The following is a 25,962-nucleotide window of genomic DNA, read 5'->3' as shown; positions in this document are numbered from 1 at the left end:
CCACTTGAGCGTCCACTGATGTGGCAAATGGTTTCCACGAGAATGAAACAATGAAACCCATCCATGAAAAAAGCTGTCCGAAAAACCTGCCTAGATTCTGGTTTGCGACTTTTGGATGTCCCTGGTAGAAGGAGCATCATGTGGTGACCGAGAGTAACGCCAGGTGGTTGGCTGCACTTTCAGTCCCAATAATCATTAAAAATAAAAATCAAAAACAAAGGGAGAATAGGAACTCCTCCTCTGATGGTCAGGCTCCCAGCAGTGCATCAACGATCACACAGATCTGACCCCACCGGAGAGACACAGCTTGAGTTTCTTTCCCTGTGAGCGGGGCTCAGCACATCGGGGCCCGTGGGTAACAGCCTAGAGTCGCCCAGCTCAAGTGCCCGCTTCCACAGACTGTAAGCTTTACCGTCACCTTCATGAGACGAGCTTCTTCGCATTTTGATTTTGAGAGCTCCATGTGCACAGCTTTTCTCGCTCAATAAAACATTCGCTATCAAGCAATGCTCTGTGAATTCTGTCTTGACAGCCCTAGGCTGTTCATTGTACCCATCCGGAGCCTGGCACGGTGTTCAGAGAGGATCTGTGGCTGGATGCTTTTATTCTGCAGTCCAAAGCAGAGTTCACTATGATCAAACAGAAAGCCTTTCGTTATACCCCTTAGTTACATTACACCGTGCTCAGGGTTATAGAACTGGGTTTCAGACTCAATCCAGCTCTGTGAGCGAGCTAGGGAAAGCTAATACTTGGGGTGTTTTGGCTGTTTCTCCCTGGAACCATCACATCCCTTTTGGACAGGACATTTTGAAAGGAGTAAAACAGCCTAGGTGCAAATGACATGAAGAAAACCCTTGCTAGCTGATTATCTGATGCCAACGTCAGTTTCCAGCACGTTTCTAGGAGACAGCAGAGCACTCCCAGCTCCTCTTAGTTACCCGATTTGCTCACCTACTTCCTCCGGACTTCTAAGAGAGTAGACAGGTTGTGCATAAAACAGATGGACAGGCAGAATGTGCTACCATGGAGTGTGGGCGGAGGCCATTCCCCCTGTGGGCACCCGTGGTGTTAGAGAGATTAAGTCCTTAATTAAATGCAAACGCACCTAGCCAGCCACCTGCAAAGTTTTGGTGTGATGACACAGGATGCCTTCTCAACGCTGACGTCAACTGTGTCGGTTTCCACAACAGAACAGACAGGGAGAGTTCAGGGCTGCGATGCTGAATGTGGACACACACGTCCCCAGGTCTTTGTGGAGCACCTGCCCCCCGGCCGGCCCTCAGATGCTGGACACAGTCACTGACCTGGTCTCCATCCTGGACCAGCTCTGCAGCTCACGTGGCAAGGCCCAAGCCTTCTCCTTGGCTCCCTGGAGCCCCCGGGCCCCACCTTTACTCTGAACAAAGACCTCTCCTGCTGCATCCAGAACACTGGATGAACATCTGAACACAGCAGGTGCTTCGATTCCTGTCCCGCTTGCAAACGTGCCTTCCACGTGCCTGGCCTGTTTTCCTCCCATGTCTGCCGCTGCCCCCTGCCCTGGTCCCATCCAGTCTCCCCACGGGTCAGCCTCAGCTCAGTCTGAAATCAGGTTCAAGAATCCCACCCTCCCCTCTCCCACCAGCCTCGGTGCCTTCCTGCACACCCTGCCCTTGGCGGGGCACCTGCTGCCACTCAGGTGACAGCTCCATCGTGGGGCTCACACGAGGCCCCTGCTGGCCCACAGAGCCTCAGCGTGCACCCAGCGCTCCCAGACACACGGCGCTCCTTGTCTCTTTTCCTGGCCTCCACGTGTTCCATTGGCAGCCTCTCTGGGCCACCCCTGTCCCTGTGGGACCTCACGCTTACGGGGTCCTGAGGACAGTCAGACCAGAGCCCCCAATCTCCCCTGCCCCTCCAGACCTCACTCCTGGAGGCCTCTGGACAGCTCCACCTCCACGCTCCTGAGTAGCACAGACACAGCAAGCTGAAAACCCAACGCACACAGTGGTGTTTCTCTGCCCACTTCCCCGTAATCCACACACCACCTGTCACCGAACAGAACTATGGCGTCTTCTCCATCTCCGTCCTCCGTGTGGCCAGCAAACCCTCCCAGGTCGGGCAGGGCTGGTTCTTCCCCAAACTCCTCCTCTCTCCCTGAGAATCAGATGTGACCTGGGCTCTCAGTGGGGCAGCTGGCCTCTGCGAGTCAGAACTGCCAAGGCCCAGACCCCCATGCACAGACTCCAATCCAGGGGTCTTGCTTAGGGCCTAGACACTGGCACAGCCTACCAGGTCCCCAGCTGGTCCCTGCTGAGCTGCCATGAGAGAACCATGTCCTTATAATCCACCCAGATCAGTGGCTCTTACGGGGTTACGCTGGGTGCAGCAGGATCAGCCTCACTCGGAAGCTTGTCAGGAATTTGAACCTCGAGGAGGCCCACAGCTTTGCTGGAGGGGGCCTGCCCATCAGCTTCTCAGCAAGCTCCCCAGGTGACCGAGCCAGCCAAGTTCAAGGTGGTCCACACAGCACAAAGCTTGAACCACAAACCCTCCAGGCAGCCCCATCCCTCCCGAAACAAACACTGCCCCAACTGGCTAAGCCACCATTTGGGAAGGCCACACCCCTTACCAGGGTGCCTGGCGTACAGTCCTGCCTCCATGTCCAATCCAGCTCCCTCTGGTGCACACTGTGGGAGGCAGCAGATGAGGCTCAAATGCTTGGGCCCCTGCCACCCTGTGGGAGACCCAGACGGAGTTCCTGGCTCCGGGCTTCAGCCTGACCCAGCCCCAGCTGTTTATGGGCATCTGGGTAGTGAACCAGCGAATGGAAGATTTCTTTCCCCTACCCCTTACACATAAATAAAACATTAAAAAAAAAACCAAAACAAAAGCCCATGCTCTTTAAGGAGGCACCTGCTCCCTGGTCCCAGGCCTTTGCCACGGCCCCTCCTCCCACCATATCCTGACAGTGAGCCGTCTGCATGTCCACGCCTCCTCACTGCCTCTGTCCACCCAGACCTGGCCGTACTCCTGCCACCCCTCAGCATCTACCACAGCTCACGCCCCCAGGACACCTTCCTGCCCCAGCTCTGTCCCTCACTCCCTGGCTCAAGCTGAGGAGATGGGGGGCTCTGATGCAGACGCACCTGCTCACCACCATCCCCGTTCCAGCCCAGTTCTGGACACGCAGCAGCCCCAGTGTGCAGCCACGAGGCTGACAGGCTTCAGAGTCCCTCTTGTGTCACGTGGTCTTCACCGCAGAGGTGAGGCGAGGAGGGCTGGCATGGATACCGTCACTTGGCGGCCACAGCATTCGGGCAGATGGAAATGCTAACCAGCCCGATTGGATCGGCACATATTAAAGGTATGTGGAATGATCAAGCTGTGTAAAGACAGGAAACTCAGGGGCAGCAGCGAGCCCAGGGCTAATCTTCCCCTCCCCTACTCCCCAGGGGCCACGTGGCTCTCCTTGCCCAGGGGACGTCTGAAATGGTAGTCACCGCCTCCGGGCTCTGTGCATCTCTCAGCTGCTGCCTCTCACTCGCCCTCCGGGGCTCCCGGCTGGGGTGTTCAGGCCGGCAAGTTGCTGCCTCCTCTGAAGACATCATCCATCCATTATCCGCCACTCCGGAGTGGGAAAGCGAGGGAGGCGCGGCCGGCTTCAGTACGTCCATAAAATGTGACTGCCCAGGAAATGACCATAAACCCGTCAAGGCTTTTCCTCCCCATGCAGGGTGACAACTTAAAGCCCCGCTCAGCCAGCTGGGCCAATCAGGGGCCAGGCTTGCCTTTTATTCCAGTGAACAGATTTAACACATTTCCTATCCTTCGACCACAGGAGCCAACTTCAAGCCTGGATTCTGGCTGCACCTGTAATCCTGGAATGACACAGTGGCCGGAACGATGCAGAGAACCTGCGTCCAGGAGCCAGGAGACCTGACTTGACACAGTCAGACTGCTGATACTCCGGGCCATAGCTTCCCAACCAGCCAAGCGATCAGTCCAGGAGCCCTTGCTGCTGGGACCCAGAGCCGGGAAGTGCACAATCAGGAGGTATTGCCATGGAAATCTCTGGCAATCACCTGGAGATATTGTGATGTTCCATGCTCCAGTAACCTGAGACTTCAGTTTTTAACCCCTAATGTTCAGTTAGAGAGAAAGGGAGTGATAGAGCGCCATCTTCCACCTGCTGGTTCATTCCCTAGATGGCTGCAATGGCCAGCCCTGGGCCAGGCTGAAGCCAGGAGCTTCACTGGGTCTTCCACATAAGTGTAGAGGCCCAAGGACTTGGGCCATCTTCTGTTGCCTTCCCAGGCACATGAGCAGGGAGCTAGATTGGAAGTGGAGCAGCCAGGATTGAAGTGGTGCCCATATGGGATTCCGGTGTTGCAGGCAGTGGCTTTATCCGCTGCACCACAACACCAGCCCCTAATTTTGTTTTTTCAATATTGCATTCTTTTCCTTAAAAGAGATTTATGGGGGTGGCTCTGTAGCATAGCAGGTAAAGCCACTGCCAGCAGTTCCAGCATCCCATATATGCACTGGTTCGTGTCCTGGCTGCTCCACTTCTGATCCAGCTTTCTGCTATGGCCTGGGAAAGCAGTGGAAAATGGTCCAAGTTCTTGGGAACCTGCATCCATATAGGAGACCTGGAGGAGGCTCCTGGCTTTGGATTGGCACAGTTCCAGCCATGTGGCCATTTGGGGAGTGAACCAGCAGATGGAAGACTTCTCTCTTTCTGCCTCTCTGTAACTCTGCCTATCAAATACATTTAAAAAAAAAAACAGCTTTGGGGGGGGGGGCCGGCACCGTGGCACAGCAGGTTAAGCCACTGCCTGCAGTGCCGGCATCCCATAAGGGCACTGTTTCAAGTCCAGCTGCTCCATTTCCAATCAGCTCCCTGTTAATAAGCCTGGGAAAGCAGTGGAGGTTGTCCCAAGTGCTTGGGCCCCTACACCCATGTAGGAGACCCAGAAGAAGCTCCTGGCTCCTGGTTTTGGATTGGCCCAGCTTTGGCCATTGCCATTGTTTGGGGAGTGAACCAGCGGATGGAATATCTGCCTCTCTCTTTCAAATAAATAAATCTTAAAACAAAACAAAACAGCTTTAGGCCCTACTGGCTGGTTGCTGCAGGTGCAGCTATGGCCTAGGGGAAAAGAGCTGAAGAGGTTCCTGCCCAAGTAGTGTGGAGTTGAGGACGCCTCCTGCTCATCTGGCAATGGAGATGGCTATGAGGCCAGCCAGAGCAGCTCTCCCTGTAGGCCTGTGCCACTCTGGGGCATCAGAACCTTCCAGACACTGGCGCGGGCTCTGTGGAGAGAGTGACCAAGTGCCCGCATTCCCTCACGCTCAGCATGGCCCAGCGCGGTGTCGCCACATCCCCCGCAAATGCGAGCAGCAGGTGTCTTGGCAGCGCACAGGCTCAGCAGGTGAGGAGCTCGCAAGCAGAGCCCCCGTGCTACAACCACGAGCGTGGGGCTGTCATGCACCCAGAATCGCCATGGAACATGCGAGGCCAGAGTCCAAGGCGAGTGTCCCCTTCTCCGCACCTCCAGGGGCCCTGCAGCTCACAGCTCAGCATCAGACAACTTCATACCCAGCCCTGAACACCAAGGACCTCCCTGGAGAGCAGCCGGGGTCCCAGAAGCAAAGTGGGGGGCATCTTTTCCTCACTTGCGACCCTGAGCAGCTGGCCTTTGGGGCTGTTTCCCAATCTCTAAAATGAGATTAGACAAGGTGCGCTCTGAACTTCCCACCCACTCCTGACTTCCCAGCAGAATGACAGCGGCAGAGCCCTTCCCAAGATCACTGGGCTACACTCACGGCTCCCAGCGGGCCAGAGGTTTTCCCAGGCCAGGCACGGTCCCGGGGAGTCATCAATAGCTCCCCTTCCTCTCTAGACATGCTTTACTGTCTCCCTATTTATAATCTTGCTGTCAGTTTGTGGGTAACGGGTGATGATTAAAAAGGAGGGGCAGGTGTTTGGCCTAGAAGTTACCCTGCTTGGGACACCCACATCCCTTATCACAATGCCTGGGTCCGAGTTCTGACGGTGCCTCCCATTCCAGCTCCCAGACCCTGGGAGAACGTAGGTGACGGCTCAAGTAGTTGGGTGCCTGCCACCCACAAGGGAGACCACCACTGAGCTCCTGGATCCTGGTTGTTGGCCTGGCTCAGCCCCAGCTGTCGTGGCCATTTAGGGAGTGAACCTCTCTCTTCTGTCTCTAAAATAAGTTAAAATTGATTAATTAATTAAAGTGAGCCAGGAACGACAGTCCGTGCTTGCACTGTGGTGAGTGTGTTTCTAACCATGGGTCTCACACAAATAGGTACAAAGCCCCTTGGCAAGGCCACCAGCAGCGCCTGAGGCTTCCCACCTGGTGCTGTGGGTGGCAGGGTCTCCGCCTCACTCTGCCCTCTCCCCTCCTCCTCTAGCTGGTCTGCAAGTCGGAGAGGCGGACGCTGCGATGCGTCTGACGGGGACCTACTCTGTCTGCCCGTGGTGGCCCTCATCACTGGGTGGAAAGTGACCGCTTTCAGGGCCCTGCAGGTGTGAGCAAATCTCTACCACCTGACACTGCCACATCCAGCTCACAGATCGAGAGCTGGCCCACTCTTGGACAAACCAGACGGACATACGCCATGACGCAGGAACAGGGGCCGAAGCGCTCTCTCTGCTGAGTTCTGCAGCAGATCAAAGGTAGGCGGAACGTTCAGACGCCATGGCCAAGGCACAAGCAGGGGCGGGAGCTCGCTTCGGGTGGCAGCCACCTCAGGAGCACTTAGCAAGTGAGGGGACAGGTGGCCGGGAAGCCTGGGGCAGGGGCGGCACAGGCGGGAGGAGACAGGCGGGACGTTCAGGCTCCCCTGGTCCTGCTTCTGTTCCCTCTGCCACGTCCTGTCCCCAGACACCTGCAGAGGTGCTACTGAGTGGGCTCCCTGGGCAACAGAGGGCCAAGCCTGGTCAGCGTTGGCAGGGGCCCTGAGCACTCAGCTTCACGCTTGCACCTCAGTGGGGACCCCCAAGGGTGGAGATCTGTCCGGAGGCCCTCGCCTTGTATTGGCTTTGGAGCAAGCTGCAGGATGGACTGACTCTGGGAGCCCTGGGGCAGCAGCTCTCCCTGGAGCCTGTTCTAACCAGTTCCAGGGGGCGGGAGACTGGCAAAGGCTTGGCAGAGCCGGAGCCCTGCCCTGCATAGCTTCTGCCCTTACGGGAGCCACGGGAGGGGGGTGGGGTGTGGCACATGACCTCGTGGCTTCTATGAGTCTGGGAATAATGAGACACGCTCGCAACCCCAGGGTGGGTCGGTGTGCAGTTCCTCTCTACACGGGCCGTCTGGGCGGGGGATCTAGACTGATTTCTCGTCAGCAAACCGCACAGGCCTCTCAGACCAGCACATGCTGCGACACTGGCCGTGCCCTTCTAACAAGACCCTGTTCCTTGGACCGGATCCTCCTCCCACGGTTCCTCTGGCTCCTTATCGGTACTGTTATCGACAATCACGTCAAAAGTGCAAACGTGACGCGTTTCACTTAAATGGCAAAAGTGAGTCTTGGACATCGGCTTATGATGCCAGCAGTTTGTCCCTAGCTCCTGCTACGAAACAAATGCCAGCGTTCATCTCACATGGCCTAGAGGACGGCCACAGAGTTGTGAGGTGGACGCTGTCACAGCTCTAATGGCTCAAGCAAGCAACACCCAGGAATGCAGGCAGTGACGAAGCAGACGGAAGCCTGCGTGGAATCCCAGGGCAGGGCAGGGCAGGGCGCAAGGCCCCCAGCTGTGTCTCCACTCCTGCAAACGCTGGGAGCTGCTGTGCCCGAGAAAGACAGCAAGGATCCCCTGGTTTTCCGGATAAGCTGAGGTTGGTTCTTCCTCTGCCTACTACCCCAGGGCATCGTCCATTCGCCTCGGACTGCCACTCAGCGCTGCCAGGCCACAGAGCACGGCTACGGCCCGGGACACAGAGGACACATCTGCCACTGGGCTCAGCAGACCGCCAAGCAACCACATCACGGTGAGTGACAGGACGGCACAGCGTCTCCCAGCCGGGCTAACTCCTGATGTGAGGAGGGGCTTCTCCCATGATGAACCTGACCTTGATTATCATCTTTGTTCCAGGCTCTGGGACATCTGCCCTGACTGGGAACAAACAGGGTGCCACTCGGAGGGTGGGGGAGCACCACAGGGTAAGGGCAAAGCGAATGACAGCCGTGACGCTGGAGTCCACTCTGGGTCAATCACTACCTGGTAACCCCGGCCTGTCTCTGCCTTGGTTTCCCCATCTGAGAAATGTGGACAGCTCCCGTCTTGCAGCGTTGCTGGGCATTAAATCATACACTGCAAAGAAAAGTGCTCAGAATGGAATACGTCCTTCATGAATATTACTATCATTGTAGCTAACGTTATTAGTGCATTCCAGACGTTAAAGAAACGCTACTGGTTTTCGCTAACAAGGAAACATTTTACAACTCATTTTTCTCCATCTGTAAACTGAAACACCGAAAAGCACCGGGCTGTCCCACGGCCTCCAAGAGTAAACGGGAGCCTAACAGCTCACGCTGATTTACTGGCTGCGTGCTACACACAGGGTAATGATGAAGCCTTCCAGGCACACACGGGCTGACGCCGCCATCGGCACAGGGATCGCCGCAGGGAGAGGGAGAAATCACCGTGCAGGGGATGGAAAGGCACCTGGGAAAGAAACCAGACCTTGAGCCAGGAGCGTGGGGCCATCGGGCAGTTTCCAGGCCTCATCACTGCCGGATCGAATCTGGCTATGGTTATTTAGCAGGCATGGCTGAGCTGGAGGTGAAGGGGGGGAGGATGTGACAAACTTCACTCATCACTGAAAAAAGACACGGTGTGTATGGTGTGTATGGGGGGCAGTCCTCTGCCTCGAGCCCCCTCCCGCAATGGTAAAGCCCCCCAGGCTCAGCACTCGGCAGCTCTTATGATCTGAGATCTCAACCCTCCCCCAGGAGCAGGCATTGGGGCACAGTGGGTGGAGCAGCCGCGTGGGGACGCCCATACCCCATCCTGGAGTGCCTGGTTTGAGTCTCTGCTACTCCGTGCTTCCAATCCAGTCCCTGTTAACGCGCCTGAGATGCAGTGGAAGATGGCCAAGTGTTTGGGCCCCTGCCACCCAGGGTGGGAGACCTGGATGCAGCTCCTGGCTTCAGCCTGGCCCAGCCCCAGTTATTGTGGCCATTTGGCGTGTGAACCAGTAGACGGAAGATCTCTCTCCCTTGCTCTCTACTTCTCCCCTAGTCCCTCCTCCCTCATCACTCTGCCTTTCAAGAACACAAATTAAAATCTAAAAATATATAGCCCCTGTTTAGCTTCAAAAACCACGCCACGCCCGTGTGAACACTGTCTGCTTCTCTTATGTCCTCAACCCAAGAAAAAGGCACCTGGACACTAGTGCCACTGGCTCGCCTCCGTGGTCAGATACGTGGAACACCCCACTCTCTGCTGTTCTTCCTGGGACAGGACGCCACGCTTTTGTGACAAGAAGAGACAAGATACGGCGTGACCATGGCAGAGCTGCTGGGCTCACATTCTGTTTGCTTCTCTCTCCTTGCAGAGACAGAGACCAGGGTCCCACACTAACCACACCTGGCTTGCCTAGGGGGCTACCATTTACCCAGGAGCCCGCGCCACCCGGCAGAGAGGTAGGACCTCGAGCCGGGCAGCGCCACTCTGAGCAGGTGGTGCAGGGCGCAGGGGTGGGGCGGGGCGAGGGCCTCCGGCTGCAGCTCCAGTTCTCCTGTAACTGACAAGCGCCACGGGAAGGGGTTGGGAGCCGGGAGCCCTCCGATCGACAAAGCCACCCTTTTCATCCCCCTGACAACCTGTGCTGCCTGGGGGGAGTTGGGGGGAGCCGGCGGGAGCCTGGGCTGCAGGCAGTCCCAGTGGAACTGGATGTGAGGGAAGCCCTGGTGCTGTCTCGTCCTCCCACTGCCAAAGCCTGACTCTGCAGGCTGAGCCCAGAGCGAGCAAGACCACGAGGCCGGCGTTAAATCAGGTAATCTCGCCCGTGAGGCAGCTGAGAACACCACGTGCAAAGGCCACAGGTGCCACGCCCTGCCGCCTGGCCGAGCGCCGAGTGACCTTGTCAGAACGGGGACCAGCCACTACTGACACCATCGCTCCCCCCACCCTTTCCTCTGGGCTGCTCTGCTCAGAACGGAAGAGTGGCAGGTGAGCCTCTGGATTCTGGCCTGCCACTGTCCGCTGCCAACAGGGACCTTCTCACGTTCACTGGCTCTCCCACCCCGGCCCTGTTTAACTACAGAGTTGTGACTCCATCCCTCACACATCACTGTGCCAGCACAGCCCGAGCCAGTGCACCCAGACAACCCCCTTCCATCGGAGCTCCCGGATGCTTCTTGCCAGACTTGTTTCTCTGAGGTTTTATGTAAGAGGCACATGGTCCGTGTGCGATCAAGTTCAGGGGTGTTTGCAGAGGCACGGTAGCCACCCAGGCTGTGCGCTGCCTCTGGCACACACAGTGAGTGAGCTGCAGCTTCTCCCAGGGAGGAGGTGACAGAAGCCTGGGGGCAAGTCAAGGTCAATCCACGCAAGACAAAGATGCGGCTCCAACGTCCAGGGAGGCAGCCGGGGACCAGAGCATGGCAGGTGACAAAGCGCCAATCTGCAGTCACCCCTGCAGTTGTCTTGGGCTTCATGAAGTCATTGAGGGCGCTGGTGGAAGGCGCGGAGGGCTCATGTCACCCCCAGCTCCCGGCTTTGTCAGCCGTCTCTCTGCCCAGCTGATAGGTCTTGTTCAAAGATGGGGATTTCTCCGCTTTTCCCAGCATCTACACACTAGCCCACGGTCCGTGACAATGGCCACATCCCCGGGCTGCAGGCTCTGCTCTTGGGTCTCCCAGGGCAGAAGAACAGAGACATTGTGGGGCCCCGGGGTGCCCCCGGCAGGGGAGGGTGCCGGCCCAGCCCCGCTCTGAATGAGGACCGACTGCACGTGGGAAGGCCCGCACCGCAATGACCCCACCAGCCGGTTTCCGTGCGTCAGGCCCGTGGCGAATCTGCGGCGACACTGGCACGAGGCAGAGCCCCGCGCAGACAGGGGCTGCGACTCCAGGCGGCGTGTTCCTCCTTATTTTACGTAGCTACCCAGTGTGTTCCTCCCCTGCTGTGGCGGGGTGAGAGGGAGACCTGATTTCTTTTACCATCCGACTTTGCCACGGCTGAGGTAAAGAAACAGCCACAGTGGGTTACCCCACTGAGATCTATTTTAAACATTAGCCTTTATGATTATAAAAAAAGAGAGGGAAAAAAAAAAAAAGGCAAGTGACCCAGGGACTGGGAACTCTGCTTTGCTGCCTAGAGTGTTCTTACCTGGGCTTAAAAAAAAAGTGCCTGGCTACATCTCGTCCTGAGATGATGCCACACAGTCCCCCAGCAAAAGCCACTCTGGGGCCAAAGAGGCCTAGAGTCTACACACACTCAGATACCATGAGACACTCCCTGGAAGGTTCTAGAATAAACAAGCCTACAAAACAGGTTTTTACAAAGATACGGCAGAGAGAGAATGCGATCAGTGGTTTCTTCACTGTCTTGACAATGGCCAAGGTTAAAAGACTAACTGGGCATAACCTTGACTGGGTCTTTTTTAAAGGACCTCAAATATTATTTTATATGTTCATTCTTTATCTGAAAGGCAGAGAGCAACTGAGATCTTTCTATGCACTGCTTCCCTCCCCAGATGCCGGCAAAAGCCGGGGCTGGGCCAGGCCAAAGCCGGGGGCCTGGAACCAAGCACTTGAGCCATCACCTACTGCTTCCCAGGAAGCTGGACCGGCAGCAGAGGAGCGGGACCGAGACCAGGCACCCTCATACAGGACGTGGAGGTCCCAAGAGGTGCACCTTTTCCTCTATGTCTCACCACCTCTAGAACGTCCCTCTCCGTGGACGTATCCCAGTGGGCACTCCTTGCATACCTTGACTGCCAACTGCTTCACCTTCATCCCCCTCCTTGTGGGACAATCTGTCCTAAAAGGTTCTCTCCTAAAGAACTGAGAGACTCACTTGCCTATCCTGGGGCACGAGTATCTGCAGGACTTCCTTCTCAAACCCCTCGCCCTCATCCTGTCTCTCCCTTGGCCTTGACAAGACTCATGCGTTTATTGGGAAAGCACCATGCACACAGGTGCAGGTCAAACAAGTGTCAGAACAGCTAACGAGGGTGCTGGTCCTGAGAGGTAACTTCTGAATCCCACCTCTGCAGCAGTAGGTTCCTGCCTCCATGCCCTCCCCATCAGCCGCGGATCCAGCTCTCAGCCCAAGCCACCGGCTCTTGTCGGAGTCACCCAGCACAGCTTGCCCGTGGCTGGTGGCCCTGCCACCCCTGCTCCATGTGTCCCCTGCCAGCGCACAGCACTCACTGTGTCCTCAGCTCCCCAAATGCAAAGGCCTCCTTCTGCCATGCAGTGTGAAATGAGACAAAGAATTGACCTTGCAGCAGCCTTGAAGCTGAACCGATGAGCCCCCATCCCCCACGCACACCTCCATCCCCTCACCTGAGCTGTGCTGTCACTGTTGGGGGGTTCCTGTTCTGTTTTCCACACAGCAAATGAGGGTGTCCCAGGACTTGTGGGCTGGTGCACCCTCAAGACTGACAGCCAGTGGGGTGCTCTGCTTCCTTGGGTCCTGACCGTGAGTCCTGGTTGGAGTGATCTTGGGCAGGTGTCTGCTGGGACCCAGGGCATCCCCAGGGTTACCAGCAGTGATTGGTGTTGTCAGCACTGGGGAACCCTGGCAGAGTGAAGTTAGTAGCCAGTGGTCTGGGTGCTGGGAGGAGAGTGCATAAATATTTTTAGGAATATGGCATAATATGGAAGAAACGTGTCCACGTGACGCACGTGAGGGCTGCACTTCCAAACAGCTCTCTTGTCTAAATTTAGCACAAGTGCCCTTTATTTAAGAATTATGCTAGCAAATATTTAAATACAGAGGGAGCAGACCCCTCATGTGCCGGCCGTCAGCGCGCTGCTGGGGCCCAGCACGACCCCTGACCTTCTTGCCATCTTGGACCACAGGAGTGAAGGTGGCAGGGGCGGGGACGCCAAGTGCTGAGGTCTTAAGAGATTTGACTGCTTTGTTCCCGCTGGACACTGACTCGACGAGGGCACACCCCCAATTCCACGCTCTTCCGGCCCCACCTGAGATAAATCTTCAAATCCCCGCAGGTGAACTGCTGCCCCTTCAGGTTTTGGGGGGAGGCGCCCAGGCCTTTGGCGAGCAGGGCGTTCTTTTCAACGTCTAAAGTTCAAGTGCAGGGGCCTGAAGGGGAGCTTTGAAGACGCTGAGCAGCACTTTAAGGCAGTCCAGAGGTCTCTGGGGCCAGGAGAATTTGTCCAGAATTACTTGGTGATGGGAGACAGCTGGAAGGAGCCCAACCAAGACCGGACTTGCGAGACCAAGGCTCCTGCCTCTCCTGTAGGACTTGAGGTCTTGCGCCCATCTGCTAGGAACCTTCTGGAAACTCTGGATCTTGGGCCCCCCTGCAGACCCTGAGCTAGGACCTACATGTTGACAAGACCCAGGGGTTCCGTGTGCACCTGTGGTCTATGCACAGCCCTGTGGGGGCCAACCACCACCCTTGCCTCCCGTCAACTGGCTGCTACAGCGTCCATGCCTCTACCTTCACTTGGGCTGTGCCGTCACTACGGGGGTTCCCATCCTGTTCACGCACAACATGAACCCCAGTCCCACCTGTTGGCTCTGCCCAGCAGGCTAACGTTCCTGTAAATCCTTCCATCAGCTTGACCCATTGTTCAAGCCCTGAGAGAGACAAGGCCTGCTGTGACAATGTCCCTGCCCATGGAGTGAAGAATCCGGAATGTGGCTTTGGAAGAAGGACTCAGATGTGGAACAGTGTGGACGTGGAAGCTGGTGACAGAAGACGGCCGCTAGGGCCGGTGCCATGTGTAGTGGGCTCAGCCTCCACCTGCAGTGCCGGCATCCCCTATGGGTGCCGGTTCTAGTCCCAGCTGCTCCTCTTCTGATCCAGCTCTCTGCTATGGCCTGGGAAAGCAGTGGAAGATGGCCCAAGTCCTTGGGCCCCTTCATCTATGTGGGAGACCCAGAAGAAGCTCCTGGCTCCCGGCTTCAGATAGGCCCAGCTCCAGCCATCACTGCTATTTGGGGAGTGAACCTACAGTTGGAAGGCCTCTCTCTCAGGGGCTTCCACCATGGTCCTCGAGGGTCTCCACACCCCTGCTCCCTGCAGAAGACCCCTCCTCACTGACTATATCTCATCTTTTGAATTGCCCGCTTTTGTGACTTCTGCAGAGGTTAATTTTTCTCTTGGATTCAATTAAGTTCCAAGCTACTAACGACTGCATATGCCATACCTTGAGTGGGTGTGGCTGTGTGTGTGTGTGTGTGTGTACGCATGCCCGCACAGGAAATCCAATTTAGAATCTACATCTGCCATCTGCAGTGGAAGAGATACTGATGAGACGAAGCTTGGGCCACAGGGTGGGAGAAACCCAGTCTGCGCCCCAGGAGGCTGCCCTGTGCTTGCTGGACAGGCAGATGCCCAGCTTCGGGCATTGCAGGCCCCCTGGAAACCGCGCTGGTGCTTGGGGCGTCTGGCGTGGCCTGCAGTGGGTGCTGTCTGTGAAGACAGCCAAGCATTCGAAGTGTTCGGGGTGGAGAATGCAACCCGGAAGAACTCCTCATTTTGGTTTCGTGCCATCCCTTTCTTCACTTTCTCACATGAAAATATTTTGACTTTCTAATCCATTAGCAAGGAGTATGCACTTAGGATATCTGCGTAATCTCTGGAATGTTTAATTAAGGAGAAAAATCGCTCTTCAGGCTGGACGCAAAGCATCACGGATCCCGGCCGCTCTGGGTTTCACGCAGGCAGGGACTGGGTTAGGGGCCCCTGCGAAGCACCAGACGGACTTGGAAGTGTCCCAGTGTCCTGGGAGTGCCTCCTGGGCTGCACCAAGGGCAGTGCAGGGACAAGGAGCTCAAGTGTGACTTCCGACAGGAGCCGAATTGCCACCATAGACATTGGACTCTCAGGGGGAGCTTAGAACAAGAGGTTCCCAGGAGATGTTCATGCACAGGATGACTGAATGAGATAACGAATGGACAGCAGTCCTGCTGTCCAGGCCTCGGGACACTGCTCTCCACCAGCATGGGTCCTGATGCCCCCTAAGAGTAACAATGGGGCCAGCGCCGTGGTGCCCACACTCCGCATCGGTGCTCCAGCGTGGACGCTGCGATTTCCCCACCTCCACTGTCCACGGAAGCTGTGAGACTCCTGGTTGCTGCAGCCTTCCTCACAGCTCCTAAAATGGTTTGGCCATGTCCAGGCAGGGCCAGGCCAGGCATCTCCCATAGTGAGATACACAGGGTGTGACAGGTTCCGTGGACATGATGCTGGGAGAGGGCAAGCAGTCTCTGCTGCTGTCAAAATGCAGGGTCCCAGAACGGGACCTAAAGGCTGGCATTGTGGTGTAGTGGGTTAAACCTCTGCCTGCAGTGCCGGCGTCCCATACGGGCTGGGTTCATGTCCCGGCTGCTCCTCTTCCAATCCAGCTCTCTGCTGATGGCCTGGGAAGGCAGTGGAGGATGGCCCAAGTACTTGGGCCCCTGTACCTGTGTGGGAGACCTGGAAGAAGCGCCTGGCTTCGGATTGGTGCAGCTCTGGCCATTGCAGCCATAACGGGAGTGAACCCACAGATGGAGGACCTTTCTGTCTCTCCCTCTGTAACTCTGCATCTCAAATCTTTAAAAACAAAACACAAGGCCTAAGAGCGTGTCTTTCCCCCAAACAGTCCTTTCTGTGGGGTTAAAGTTTTCCAAGAAAGCCACCAGGGTGGTTTCCCGAGTTGAGCACTGGAACCCAAGGCACCCCACCCCCACCCCCAGAGCCGTGTTCTCAAATCCAGGCTCAACACGGACGCGCTGGGGACCGGGCTGCACACAAGTGTGTGGCGTGGGTGGCATCTGTCCCCCACCTTCCTGAGGGGACAACCGGAGTTGAAAGTTAAACAGATTCCAGCCCGGCCCAGGGCTCCTGCTGCTTTATGCTGCTGTCAAGTGGACTTGAATAAAAGCTCACCCCCAGCCTGCCCGGGTAGGAGCAGCTGGGCCTTATCCGTGGGATCCGAGGAGACAGCGCTAAACACACCCGATGCGGACCTGGGAGGTGGCCCCGGGGCGACCACGAGGAAAACAGGATGTGACTAACTCTCCAAACCTGTCCAAGGATTTAGGGATGAGGGAGGGGATGGGAAGGAGTGGCCAGCCCGCAGCACAGGGCCCGGTGCGAGGGGGGCGGACCCACGGGCATTCGGTTGCAGCAGGCTGTCAGCTCTGTCCACTGCCGGTGCAGCGGTGGCAGCTTTTCCCCTGTGCCTCAGTTTCCCCAGCTCCCCCGTCTGGCTGAGGCTGCTGAGGGGCCTCCCACGTGACCTCGGGGCTGTGTGGGTGGAGTGGATCGACACTAAATTCCGGGGTTGTGCCCACAACATCACCTCCTGGTGCATACAGCAGGCTGATACGGCTCAGGGCAGCTCTTCCTGTGCCCCAGGGGAACCGGGTGCCACTCAGGGCCCCGCTCACAACCGAAGGGTGACAGCCACGGAGAGCATTAAGCACACGTGTCGGAGCCAAGCTAATACCGGCGATGACGCACAGCGGAAACAGGAGAGAAGAGAACAAAGCACGTCTACTGAGACCCTTGCCATCCCTCTCATCACCACGGCCTAGCAGGAAGCTCCCTTGCCCACGGAAGCCGGTGCAGGCGGCCCCGCCCCATGACAGCATGAGTGACAGAACCCAGGGACCAGCCCCGAGGGAGGTCACGGAGTGCTCTTCTCTCCATAGCTGAGCCGAGGGTTTGGGCACGTGTGCCCAGTGAGCATCCTCCTGGCGGGCTGTCACGATCCCCCCAAGGGCTGGGAGAAAACCTTGTGGGAGCCAGTGCCAGACGCCTCATGGCAGGAATCCCAGCAGGGCTCTGACCAGGCACTCCTGCATGTGTCCGAAAGGCCAGCGTTGTCCTAGGCTGGGCCACTCACACAGGTGCAACCCAACCCACGGCTGGGGCCTTCAACTGCAGAAGTCAAAGCAGATATGGGCAGCTAGCAGCCCTGCTCTGTCATCAGACCCCCGAGGCTCTGCCGTGAGTGGGGAAGCAGGCCACAGCATGACTGGAACCCTCAGTTTCTCCATCTGGGAAGTGGGTTGCTAACAATTCCCAAAAGAGGAAATACTGGTAATCACATCCAGCTCAAGTGCACACTCGAAAAAACGGCAGCTGCACCAGCCCCACTGCCCTTAGTAACCAGGGTTCAGTCACTCGCATGCACAGACCTGGCTCTGAGTGGAAGCTCTTAGGGAAGCGAGCTGAGACAGCCCTGGGCAGGAAGGGAAACAGAGAAGATGGGTCAGTCCCACACTGAAGCCGCGCTGCTGAGGGCTCCCTGGGGGACTGGGAGGCCAGGAGGGCACCTCTGTGAGGACGGGGAGAGCCGGGGAGCCTCAGCTACACAGGTGGAGTATCTCACCCAGCACTCTGTGGTCCTGCGAAGGCGTGTGTGTGTGTGTGTGTGTGTGTGCGCGCGCGCGCTCCGTATTTCCCCACGCTCTCAGCCACACCTAACGCCTCTGTAGGAGGACGTGTCTACACACACCTCCAGCTGCAGGTTTATTTGGTGCGCACGTCCACATAAGACAGCGATGTGAGCAACACAGCTGCACAGACATTCATCAGTATGCCATGCCCCACGGCGCTGCGGGGTGCTCATGTGGACGGAGCAGCCTCCGGGTCCCTGGGCATACATCATGCAAAGGAACCTAAATCCGTATGTCCGAGGGATGTTCGAACTCCCACGTCCATTGCAACATGATTCACGGTAGCCAAGATATGGAGACAAGACCGCCATTCTAACATGCGTTCATTGACTGCCTTGTAGTTCTACTGATGCCTGAACCTGTTGCCTATTTGTATCTCTCCTACTGTTGTCTTGCCCCAACTCTGGTCACAGCTGTTGCAGAATGAGGGCTCAGAAAACCCTGTGGGATACATCAGAAAGGCTGGTTCCAGCAGGTCCAGCCCATGGTCACGTGTCTCCCTTCTTCCAGACACAGTGACGGCAGGTAAAGGACACCTGCTTCTCCCCGTCTCAGAGCCGATGGAGTACTCCGCTACTCCCCAAGGCCAAGCAGCAGCATGGAAATCGAGACTCTACACTAGTCTGGAGAGACAGGGTGCTCTTAAGAAAGGGAATTTCAGTAAAACCTCGGCTGCTGGCGGTGTGCAGTGCCGGGAAGTAGATGGTGACATCGCGCGGGGCCATGACGGTAACCTACCTTGCCCTCGTCCTCTAGGTCACTGTAGCCACAGGCATCTACGAAATCCGGGAAGATCTCCGACCAGCCATCGCTCGTGCAGTTTTTGCTGATGTTTCCTGGAAAGAGAAGTTTAGATATTTTATAACCACAAGTGTGCGAAAGCCAGGCTTCCTGTGCTGTCTTAGAATGCTTGCTCTCGCCCATGGCCACAAGGAGCCGGGGCTGCCATTCGGTCCTTCCTCAGCTGCCTCGCCTGGCCAATGAGCCAGCTTGGGGGGCTGCTGGGGCCCCGAGTGCTGCCAGTGAGTGCGTTGTGCCATGAGGCAATGCCAAAGATAGAAGCTGTAATCCTCAGTAAATGACTGCAAGTGTGAGCGCTGGTATTTTGGAGCAATTCTTAACAGACTCTCAGATTCTGTCACCGTAAGAGACAGCGATGGCCAAGCCCCGATCATTCTGGGGCCAGCTGGCCTATTCCAGCTCACTGGACCTAGCTCTCACAAGCTTCCTCCTCACTGCCCATCAAAGAGCACAGGGCAGCCTCCCACTTGCTCCCGGACACTGGAACAAACGACAGCAATTCAGGTTTGAACTGCCCACAAGGAAGGCACCTGTCATCTTACCATCCCATTGTTCGCTCCTAAATGATCTAAAACCATGCATTAAGATACAATGGTCCCTGTGCTGTCCAAGACTGTGTCCTTAGCAGGTGACAACAGGGAACAGTGAGTGACAAGCCAAGTGGGAAGGCATGAGATAAGGATACTCATTTCCTGAGCCAACCACGCCCCAGAGCACCTGTCCTGGGCAGCCCTCACTGCAGACCCTCGCACGCCGCCTGCCCTGGGCACTGCCGATCCGGTGCCTGTCTCTGCAGCAGCTGCCCTCCCACTGCGCTGCAAACGTCTTCCCCTGTGTGGCAGCTTCTTGCTTTTCAGGGCAGATTTCATGGCATTGTATCCCCATGTTACAGATGGGGAAAATAAAGGTTCGGTCACTACCGAGCGGGAGCGACAGGTTTTCTGAGCCCTGAGCTCCGTCACTTCTCCACACTACAGCGGTCCCCCGGTCACTTGCTCTGATGAGTAAAACCCACTCCCTTCACGCTGGCAAGAGGCACCAGCATTCCTTGTCACGCAGGATGGTGGAGGCAGGGGACAGCCCAAGGCCCAGGTGCCAAGGCTACAATTTTAGGGGGATTTCAAGTCTTCTTCAGTCTACACCAACCTCCACTGAGGTCCCGGGGATGCCCTGGAGCTGCCCCCGAGTCCATGCATGCTCGCAGGAGGCTGACCTGCTCCCACCAGGCTGGGCACAGCCTTGCGTGCCAGGTCAGCAGGTGGACACCATGGAGTAAGGACACACGCACACAGAGTATGGCAAGGAGGGAAACAGACAAGGACACACACACACAGTATGGCTAGGAAGGAAACAGACAAGGACACACACACAGTATGGCAAGGAGGGAAACAGACAAGGACACACACACACACACAGTATGGCAAGGAGGGAAACAGACAAGGACACACACACACACACAGTATGGCAAGGAGGGAAACAGACAAGGACACACACACACACAGAGTATGGCAAGGAGGGAAACAGACAAGGACACACACACACACAGGGTATGGCAAGGAGGGAAACAGACAAGGACACACACACACACACACAGGGTATGGCAAGGAGGGAAACAGACCAGAGCTGTTAGTGCTGCCTGCTGGTAGCTGTGTGCAGATCAAGAACAGGCACTGTTCACAGGAGGCTGTCTGCAGAGAGAGTGAACTCTCGCCTCCCCCTCCCCCGCCCACTGTCCCTTTCCCCTCCTCCTGCTCTGAGTGGACAGCTGGTTCACTGTCTCCCGCAGAGGTGGGGGCAGGAAGTGCCCAAAACACTCTACAGCTAGAGGCCAGCCAGGCCAGGAGCGAATGCGCCTCCCAGGTCCCAGCACCACAGGGCAAGCGTGGGACCTGGAGGAGGAGCTGCCGCCATGCCTGGGCACAGAGACAGCGGGGCGAGTGCTGGGGCACTGGCTGCCATGACAACACGCCAGGCTACCTGTGACTATGCCACCAGAGGCCATCTGAGCTGTGCAGGGCACCCGAACCTTCCACCTGCTGGCGGGATGGGAAGTCGAAGGGGAGAACGACTTTTTGCTGTGGCACAGTCTGAGCCTGGAACCGCTGCATCTGTGGGCTGACCTCATTCTGAGCGTGCCTGACTTCTCCTCCCGGCTCCCTGGGAGAGGCGGGAGCGGCTGCCGTATGGGGCAGAGTCTTCTGCAAACTGGAAAGCACCGGGCTGCATCGAGTCCTACTTCTGTCCCAAGACTCCCAATTTGCCCCTGAGCAATTCTGTTCTAAGTCCTCAGCCCCTGGTGTACAATGCCAACAACAGCGGGCACCCAGCCCAGCCCAGCCCAGCCCAGCCCTACTCAAGACAGACAGAGCTGGATTCTCCAAACAAGGACCCACGATGACTCAAAGCAGAGGCCGAGAGTAAACACCTGGGGCTGGGACCCCAGATGGCACCCGTCTGGCAGAGGCTGGGCTGGCTGCACCAGAAGGCCCAGCGATGGCGGCTCTGCCGCCTGCCAGTGTGAAACTACCAGGCTGCTGTGTGCGTTCTGGAAGCAGTCAGAGCCATACGTCCAATTAGGAGACGCCTGGGACCGCGCCAGTTCATTTAGAATTTCCAGGGGGAATATTTATAGCCCAAGCCATTCAGCAGAAATGGTGCTGATTGGCTGGGACAGATTTTCAAGCTCAGGCCCTCTGGAATATTGCAGGTTGTACCCTGGAGAGGGCTGGGACAGGGTCTCACTGTGCCCGTCCCCGAGCGGAGAGGAAACCTTGCGTTCTGATCCTCCTTTGGCTTCATCCCAGCCTCTACCCCACTGTTCGGTGCTGAAGAACTTCCACACGCTCAGTGTGCACGGCTTCACCTTCGACATCTGCCCAAGACACAGGCGAAGAGTCCCCCAAGCAAGGTGCTTAGAAAAGTGGGATCACTTACGACCACAGGGAAACAGACAAAATTCCCAGGACCAAGCGGGAGACGTGTGGATTTCATTTTGAGAGCACACCCTGGGCACGGAGGAAGGGAGCCGGGGGCATCCTTTGAGTCTCTGGGAACTCAGCAGTCGCAAGTCTCCAGCGAAATCAAACAGGTGACACGAGGTGGGCTGGGACGACGCCTGCTGATGGTCACCAAGCTGCAGCTCTGGCGGCTGCTCCCCCACCCCACCCCCGTGCCATCAGGTCTCCCGGAAGCCGAGGGGTCTCCCCTTCCTCAGAGGTCCCCCTCCGAGAGGTGTCCCCCCCTCCGGGGGGGGGGGGCTTCTGGGAGCCTCTGCAGGCATGAAGGGAAACTTCCTTTGTTCTCCTCGCCCCTAGTCCAGCCTCACCTGGGCTCACCGTGGTTTTGGCGCTTTGATTCCCAGGTGTCGTGTCCCTGAGCACAAATCACCTGCTCTTCCATACCCCCTCCCCTGCTCTCTCCTACTTGGTTTCAGGTGGACACTGGCCTCCTGCTCCCTAAAGCCCGTGCTCGGGGCCGGCACTGTGGCGCAGTCAGTTAAAGCCCTGGCCTGCAGGGCCGGCATCCCATGTGGGGGCAGTTCAAGTCCCAGCTGCTCCACTTCCGATCCAGCTCTCTGCTATGGCCTGGGAAAGCATTAGAAGATGGCCCAAGTGCTTGGGCCCCTGCACCTGCATGGGAGACCCGGAAGAAGCTCCTGGCTCAGGATCAGTTCAGCTCTGGCCGTTGTGGTCATTTGGGGAGTGAACCAGTGGATAGAAGATCTCGCTCTCTTGCTCTCTCGCTCGCTCTACCTCTCGCTCGCTCGCTCTTTCAAATAAATAAAATCTTAAAAAAAAAATGTGCTCACCCTAACATGGCCCAGCTGCTCTTAGACTCGGTAGCAGCAAGTTCCAAAGAAAGGGTAAGCCCCCACTTCTTGTTGGACAAAATCAGCATCCCCAGACGCGAGCCCCCGGGGAGGCAGTACCTGGCTTGCTGTAGAAGTTGCTGAACACTTTCGGGCAGGGCACGGTGACGGTCTCTCCCACGTCCGCAGGGCGCCAGCATGTGATGTTGTCCCAGACACCGCTGCAGGCTAGAGGAGGGAGAGAGAGAGGGACGCCAAGACCTGAGATTCGAGATGCTGTGAGGCTGAGATGCAGCTTGGGGGGGCAGGGCTGTTTTCTTTTAAATGCCTTACAAGTAGAAAGCCCCCTAATTAGATAATTATCTTGCAAATTACTTTTCTAGGAAACACACTTGCGCCAACAGTATTCCCAAGAATAGAGCTTGCATGGTCATTTTAATTAGCTTTGCAGAAATGAGCAGATCCGTGGGAAAAAGTTCTCAAAGACTTCCAAGTGCACCACATTTTAAAAAACATTTCCTATTTTTTTAAAAAAAAATATTATTTATTTATTTGAAAGGTAGAGTTACAGAGAGTAGAGAGAGAGAAGAGAGACATCTTCCATCCACCGGTTCATCCCCCAAATGGCTGTAACACGTGAGGCTGGGCCAGGCCAAAACCATTTAAACTCCAATATTGAGGGCAATGTGCTCATCTGGGCAAAAACAAAACAAAAAAACTATCACACAGCAGCAACGGCTTTCCTCTGTCCACCCAGACCTGCAGGATCCTTGTCCAAACACATCAGCGGGGAGTACACAGGTTTTTGGTTAGAATGCAGGGGTGTTTTACCTCTGAGAACAAGGATATGTCTCTGAAAAGCTGGCCATCAGTCAGATTTTGCAGAAGACTTACTAAATGTTCTCTTACAAAACTCAAAATATATTCATCGCAAAAATTCGGTTACATAAATCCATGTATTAATGCTCTTACATACTGAAAGCAAACGCTTGTTCTCTTTAAAAGTGTTTAAAAAATAAAAAAGCAAGTCATTGAGTACACAAGCAGCCGGAGAAGCCACACAGGTGTGTGCAGGGCTCGTCAGGTGGCCTCCGCCGCGGCTGCAGCAGGTGAGTGCTGAGCTGGCCAAGTGCACACCTCGGGGCACTGCTAACCCTAGGAGACTGCCTGGGGGGGGGGGCGGGCCAGGGCGGGGCTCCCGGCAGGGAGTGAACAGAGCCATCAGGAGAGTGACGATGCCCAGACTTCCAGGGAAAACCCCACCCGCAATAGAGAAAGGTCACCCCACCTCGTAAAACACCACCTTCTGACGGCTTGTGCTCGGCTGTTTTGAGCTCGGCTCTCCCTACCAGAAAATGGCAACTTGCTGCTTTAATAAAAATAGTCACAAATAAGATCAAGTGACTTCAAAGGAACGTATGAAATATAATACGAAGTGTACCGTAATAATTACGTATTGCCTAGTCCTGATCATTTCTGCTTTAACCTCTCACAGCCAGATGCCCAGCTCACATCAAGTCAGGCAATCTTCCTATTAAGGCAAGACTTGACTCAAGTGTATAGAGTTTAATTTGTCATCCCAGTCATCCCCAGCCATTAACTAAGTGCTCCCTTTACTTGTTCCTTAATTGCCACCCACCTGTGAGGAATGTGCTGGAAGTGGTGAGGCCATAAACAGACTGGAGAGGCTGACACCACGACCACTGTGGCGGAGAGGGGGATGCACGTGGACCCCTGCAGTAGCAACAGTGTGCAGGCCAGGGGGTGCAGGGCTAGCTGGCTGGGAATGAAGTGGCAATGGACACTCAGTCTCCAAGAGACTGCCCGTCCGCGGGGAGTGACTTTCTCTTCTGCTTCTCCAACCCCACAAAAGTGACAGCCAAGACGCTGAAAGGCTGCACCGAGAGGCGTCCAGACGGCTCCCAAGCTATAAAGCCCATGTACTCAGGAACTGGGCAGCATGGCGAGACCTGCAGCCACTGCCTGGGGGGCTGAGAGGCTGGCCCTGCTGCCCATGGCACACCCGGACGCCGGGCACCGGAGAACCACGTCCAAGAGGATCATGTCCAAGTTTGAGTTCTGAACTCTGAGACCCCGGCCAGCGTCCCATACTAGAGGCCCAAGCTTCCCAGACTGTGCAGCCAGGAGGAAGAGGTCTGACCTCCAAGGAAGAAGCAGAATTTTGAGGCTGGCTTATGAACCTGAGTGAGTTTTGTGGTTGCTGTCCTGATGCACTGACCAAGCAATGGAAAACGAGGAAACCGTTATTCCAGGCAAAGCATAAAGTCATAAAGAAAGCGTTGCTTCTTAAATGACTCAACTGTGATTGCAATGATGCAAGCCAGCACTATGGTATCAGGAGGTTCATGGATACGTGGATGATGAGAACGGCCCGAGAGAGAGAGAAATCTCCATGAGCAGTAGGAGTTTAATGGACAATGATGTAAACTGGGACAAACTCCAGCCACATACGCATTCTGTTTAGAAATAAGAAAGCCCATGCTGGAGAAAGCACCTTGCACCTCATGGGTGAGATTCGGGGAGTGAGGAAGGTGGCCTGGACATCGTGATCTGTGTTGAATACCTTGTGCACTGTTTGCCCCACACAGCTTTACACAGGTACCACCTTGCTGAAAGCTAAAATCTGAAGTCTATGATAACATTGTGGAAACTCAAAATGATCAGCTTGGGGCCAGCACTGTGGCGTAGCGGGTAAAGCTGCCGCCTGCAGTGCCGGTATCCCATATGGGCACCTGTTCAAGTCCCGGCTGCTCCACTCCCGATCCAGCTCTCTGCTATGGCCTGGGAAAGCAGTGGAAGATGACCCAAGTCCTTGGGCCCCTGCACCCACGTGGGAGACCTGGAAGAAGCTCCTGGCTCCTGGCTTCAGATTGGCGAAGCTCTGGCCATTGTGGCCATCTGGGGAGTGAACCAGCAGATGGAAGACCTCTCTCTTTCCCTCCCTCTGCTTCTCTGTAACTCTGCCTTTCAAATAAATAAATATTTTAAAAATAATAATCAGCTAATATTTAAAAAAGAAACTGTGTGAACAGGTCCCCCAGGGGACAAGGTGGAAGAGTACCAATCAGGTGCTGCCATGGTTCAGAGTGGGGTGACTGTTTCTGGTCAGGATCCCACCCCAGGCAGATCACAGCTGTGGGCCAATGTGCAACCAGCAGATCCCCTCCCACAGGAGAACGTCGCGCTCACAGACTGCAGATAGAACCGTCCAGAAAGCACTGGACGGCCTAGCTTTTGTGAAACAGAGCGAGCGGCTCAGGTGAGGCGGGCGGGGGCACTGGGCGTATGAAACTCTGGTAGTACCTTGCTGCTGCTGAAATCCAAGGTGGTCTGAGAAGGGAAAACCTTCCCCGTGCAGACTCCACAAGCCACTGGGTGAAATTCAGCAGCCAGACCTAATTTTTAAAAACCCCATATTTATAATAAGAGACTCCCTTAACAAAATAGGATATTTGTTTAAAAAAAAAAACAGCAAGTAGTATTAGAAATGTTTGACACACGTGCGTGCCTAAAATCGGGAGCCAGACCAGATGCCTCTTACCCTCATTATTTACTGAAGCATCACAAATTTTAGCAAATATAGTAGATGAAGGCAGGTGAACCAAGTGGTGTAAATTGGTATAAAGAAGAGAAAGACAAATCCTAGAATAGTAGGGACATCCCTGCCCTACCGAATTTCCACTGTGCCATGGTGCGCACACAATAAGCATTCGGTGGATTGCGA

The 25,962-nt window shown here is 56.0% G+C and overlaps 1 protein-coding gene across 1 annotated transcript in view; it reads right to left on the bottom strand.

Moving 5' to 3' along the window:
• The window catches only part of VIPR2 (vasoactive intestinal peptide receptor 2), a 102,137-nt gene that overhangs the window by 41,564 nt on the left and 34,611 nt on the right, over positions 1-25,962 (bottom strand). Inside the window, exons 3-4 of the mRNA XM_002715014.5 lie at positions 22,338-22,445; positions 18,347-18,444 (exon numbers count right to left, since the gene is read on the bottom strand). Of these exons, the coding sequence (XP_002715060.1) occupies positions 18,347-18,444; positions 22,338-22,445 (206 nt within the window). The remainder of the gene's footprint in view (positions 1-18,346; positions 18,445-22,337; positions 22,446-25,962) is intronic.

The sequence above is a fragment of the Oryctolagus cuniculus genome, chromosome 7 (assembly GCF_964237555.1).
Source record: "Oryctolagus cuniculus chromosome 7, mOryCun1.1, whole genome shotgun sequence".
Classification (NCBI taxonomy): Eukaryota; Metazoa; Chordata; class Mammalia; order Lagomorpha; family Leporidae; genus Oryctolagus; species Oryctolagus cuniculus.
The sequence above is the reverse complement of the archived record's forward strand: the minus strand, read 5'-3'. Positions and strand labels throughout refer to the sequence as shown.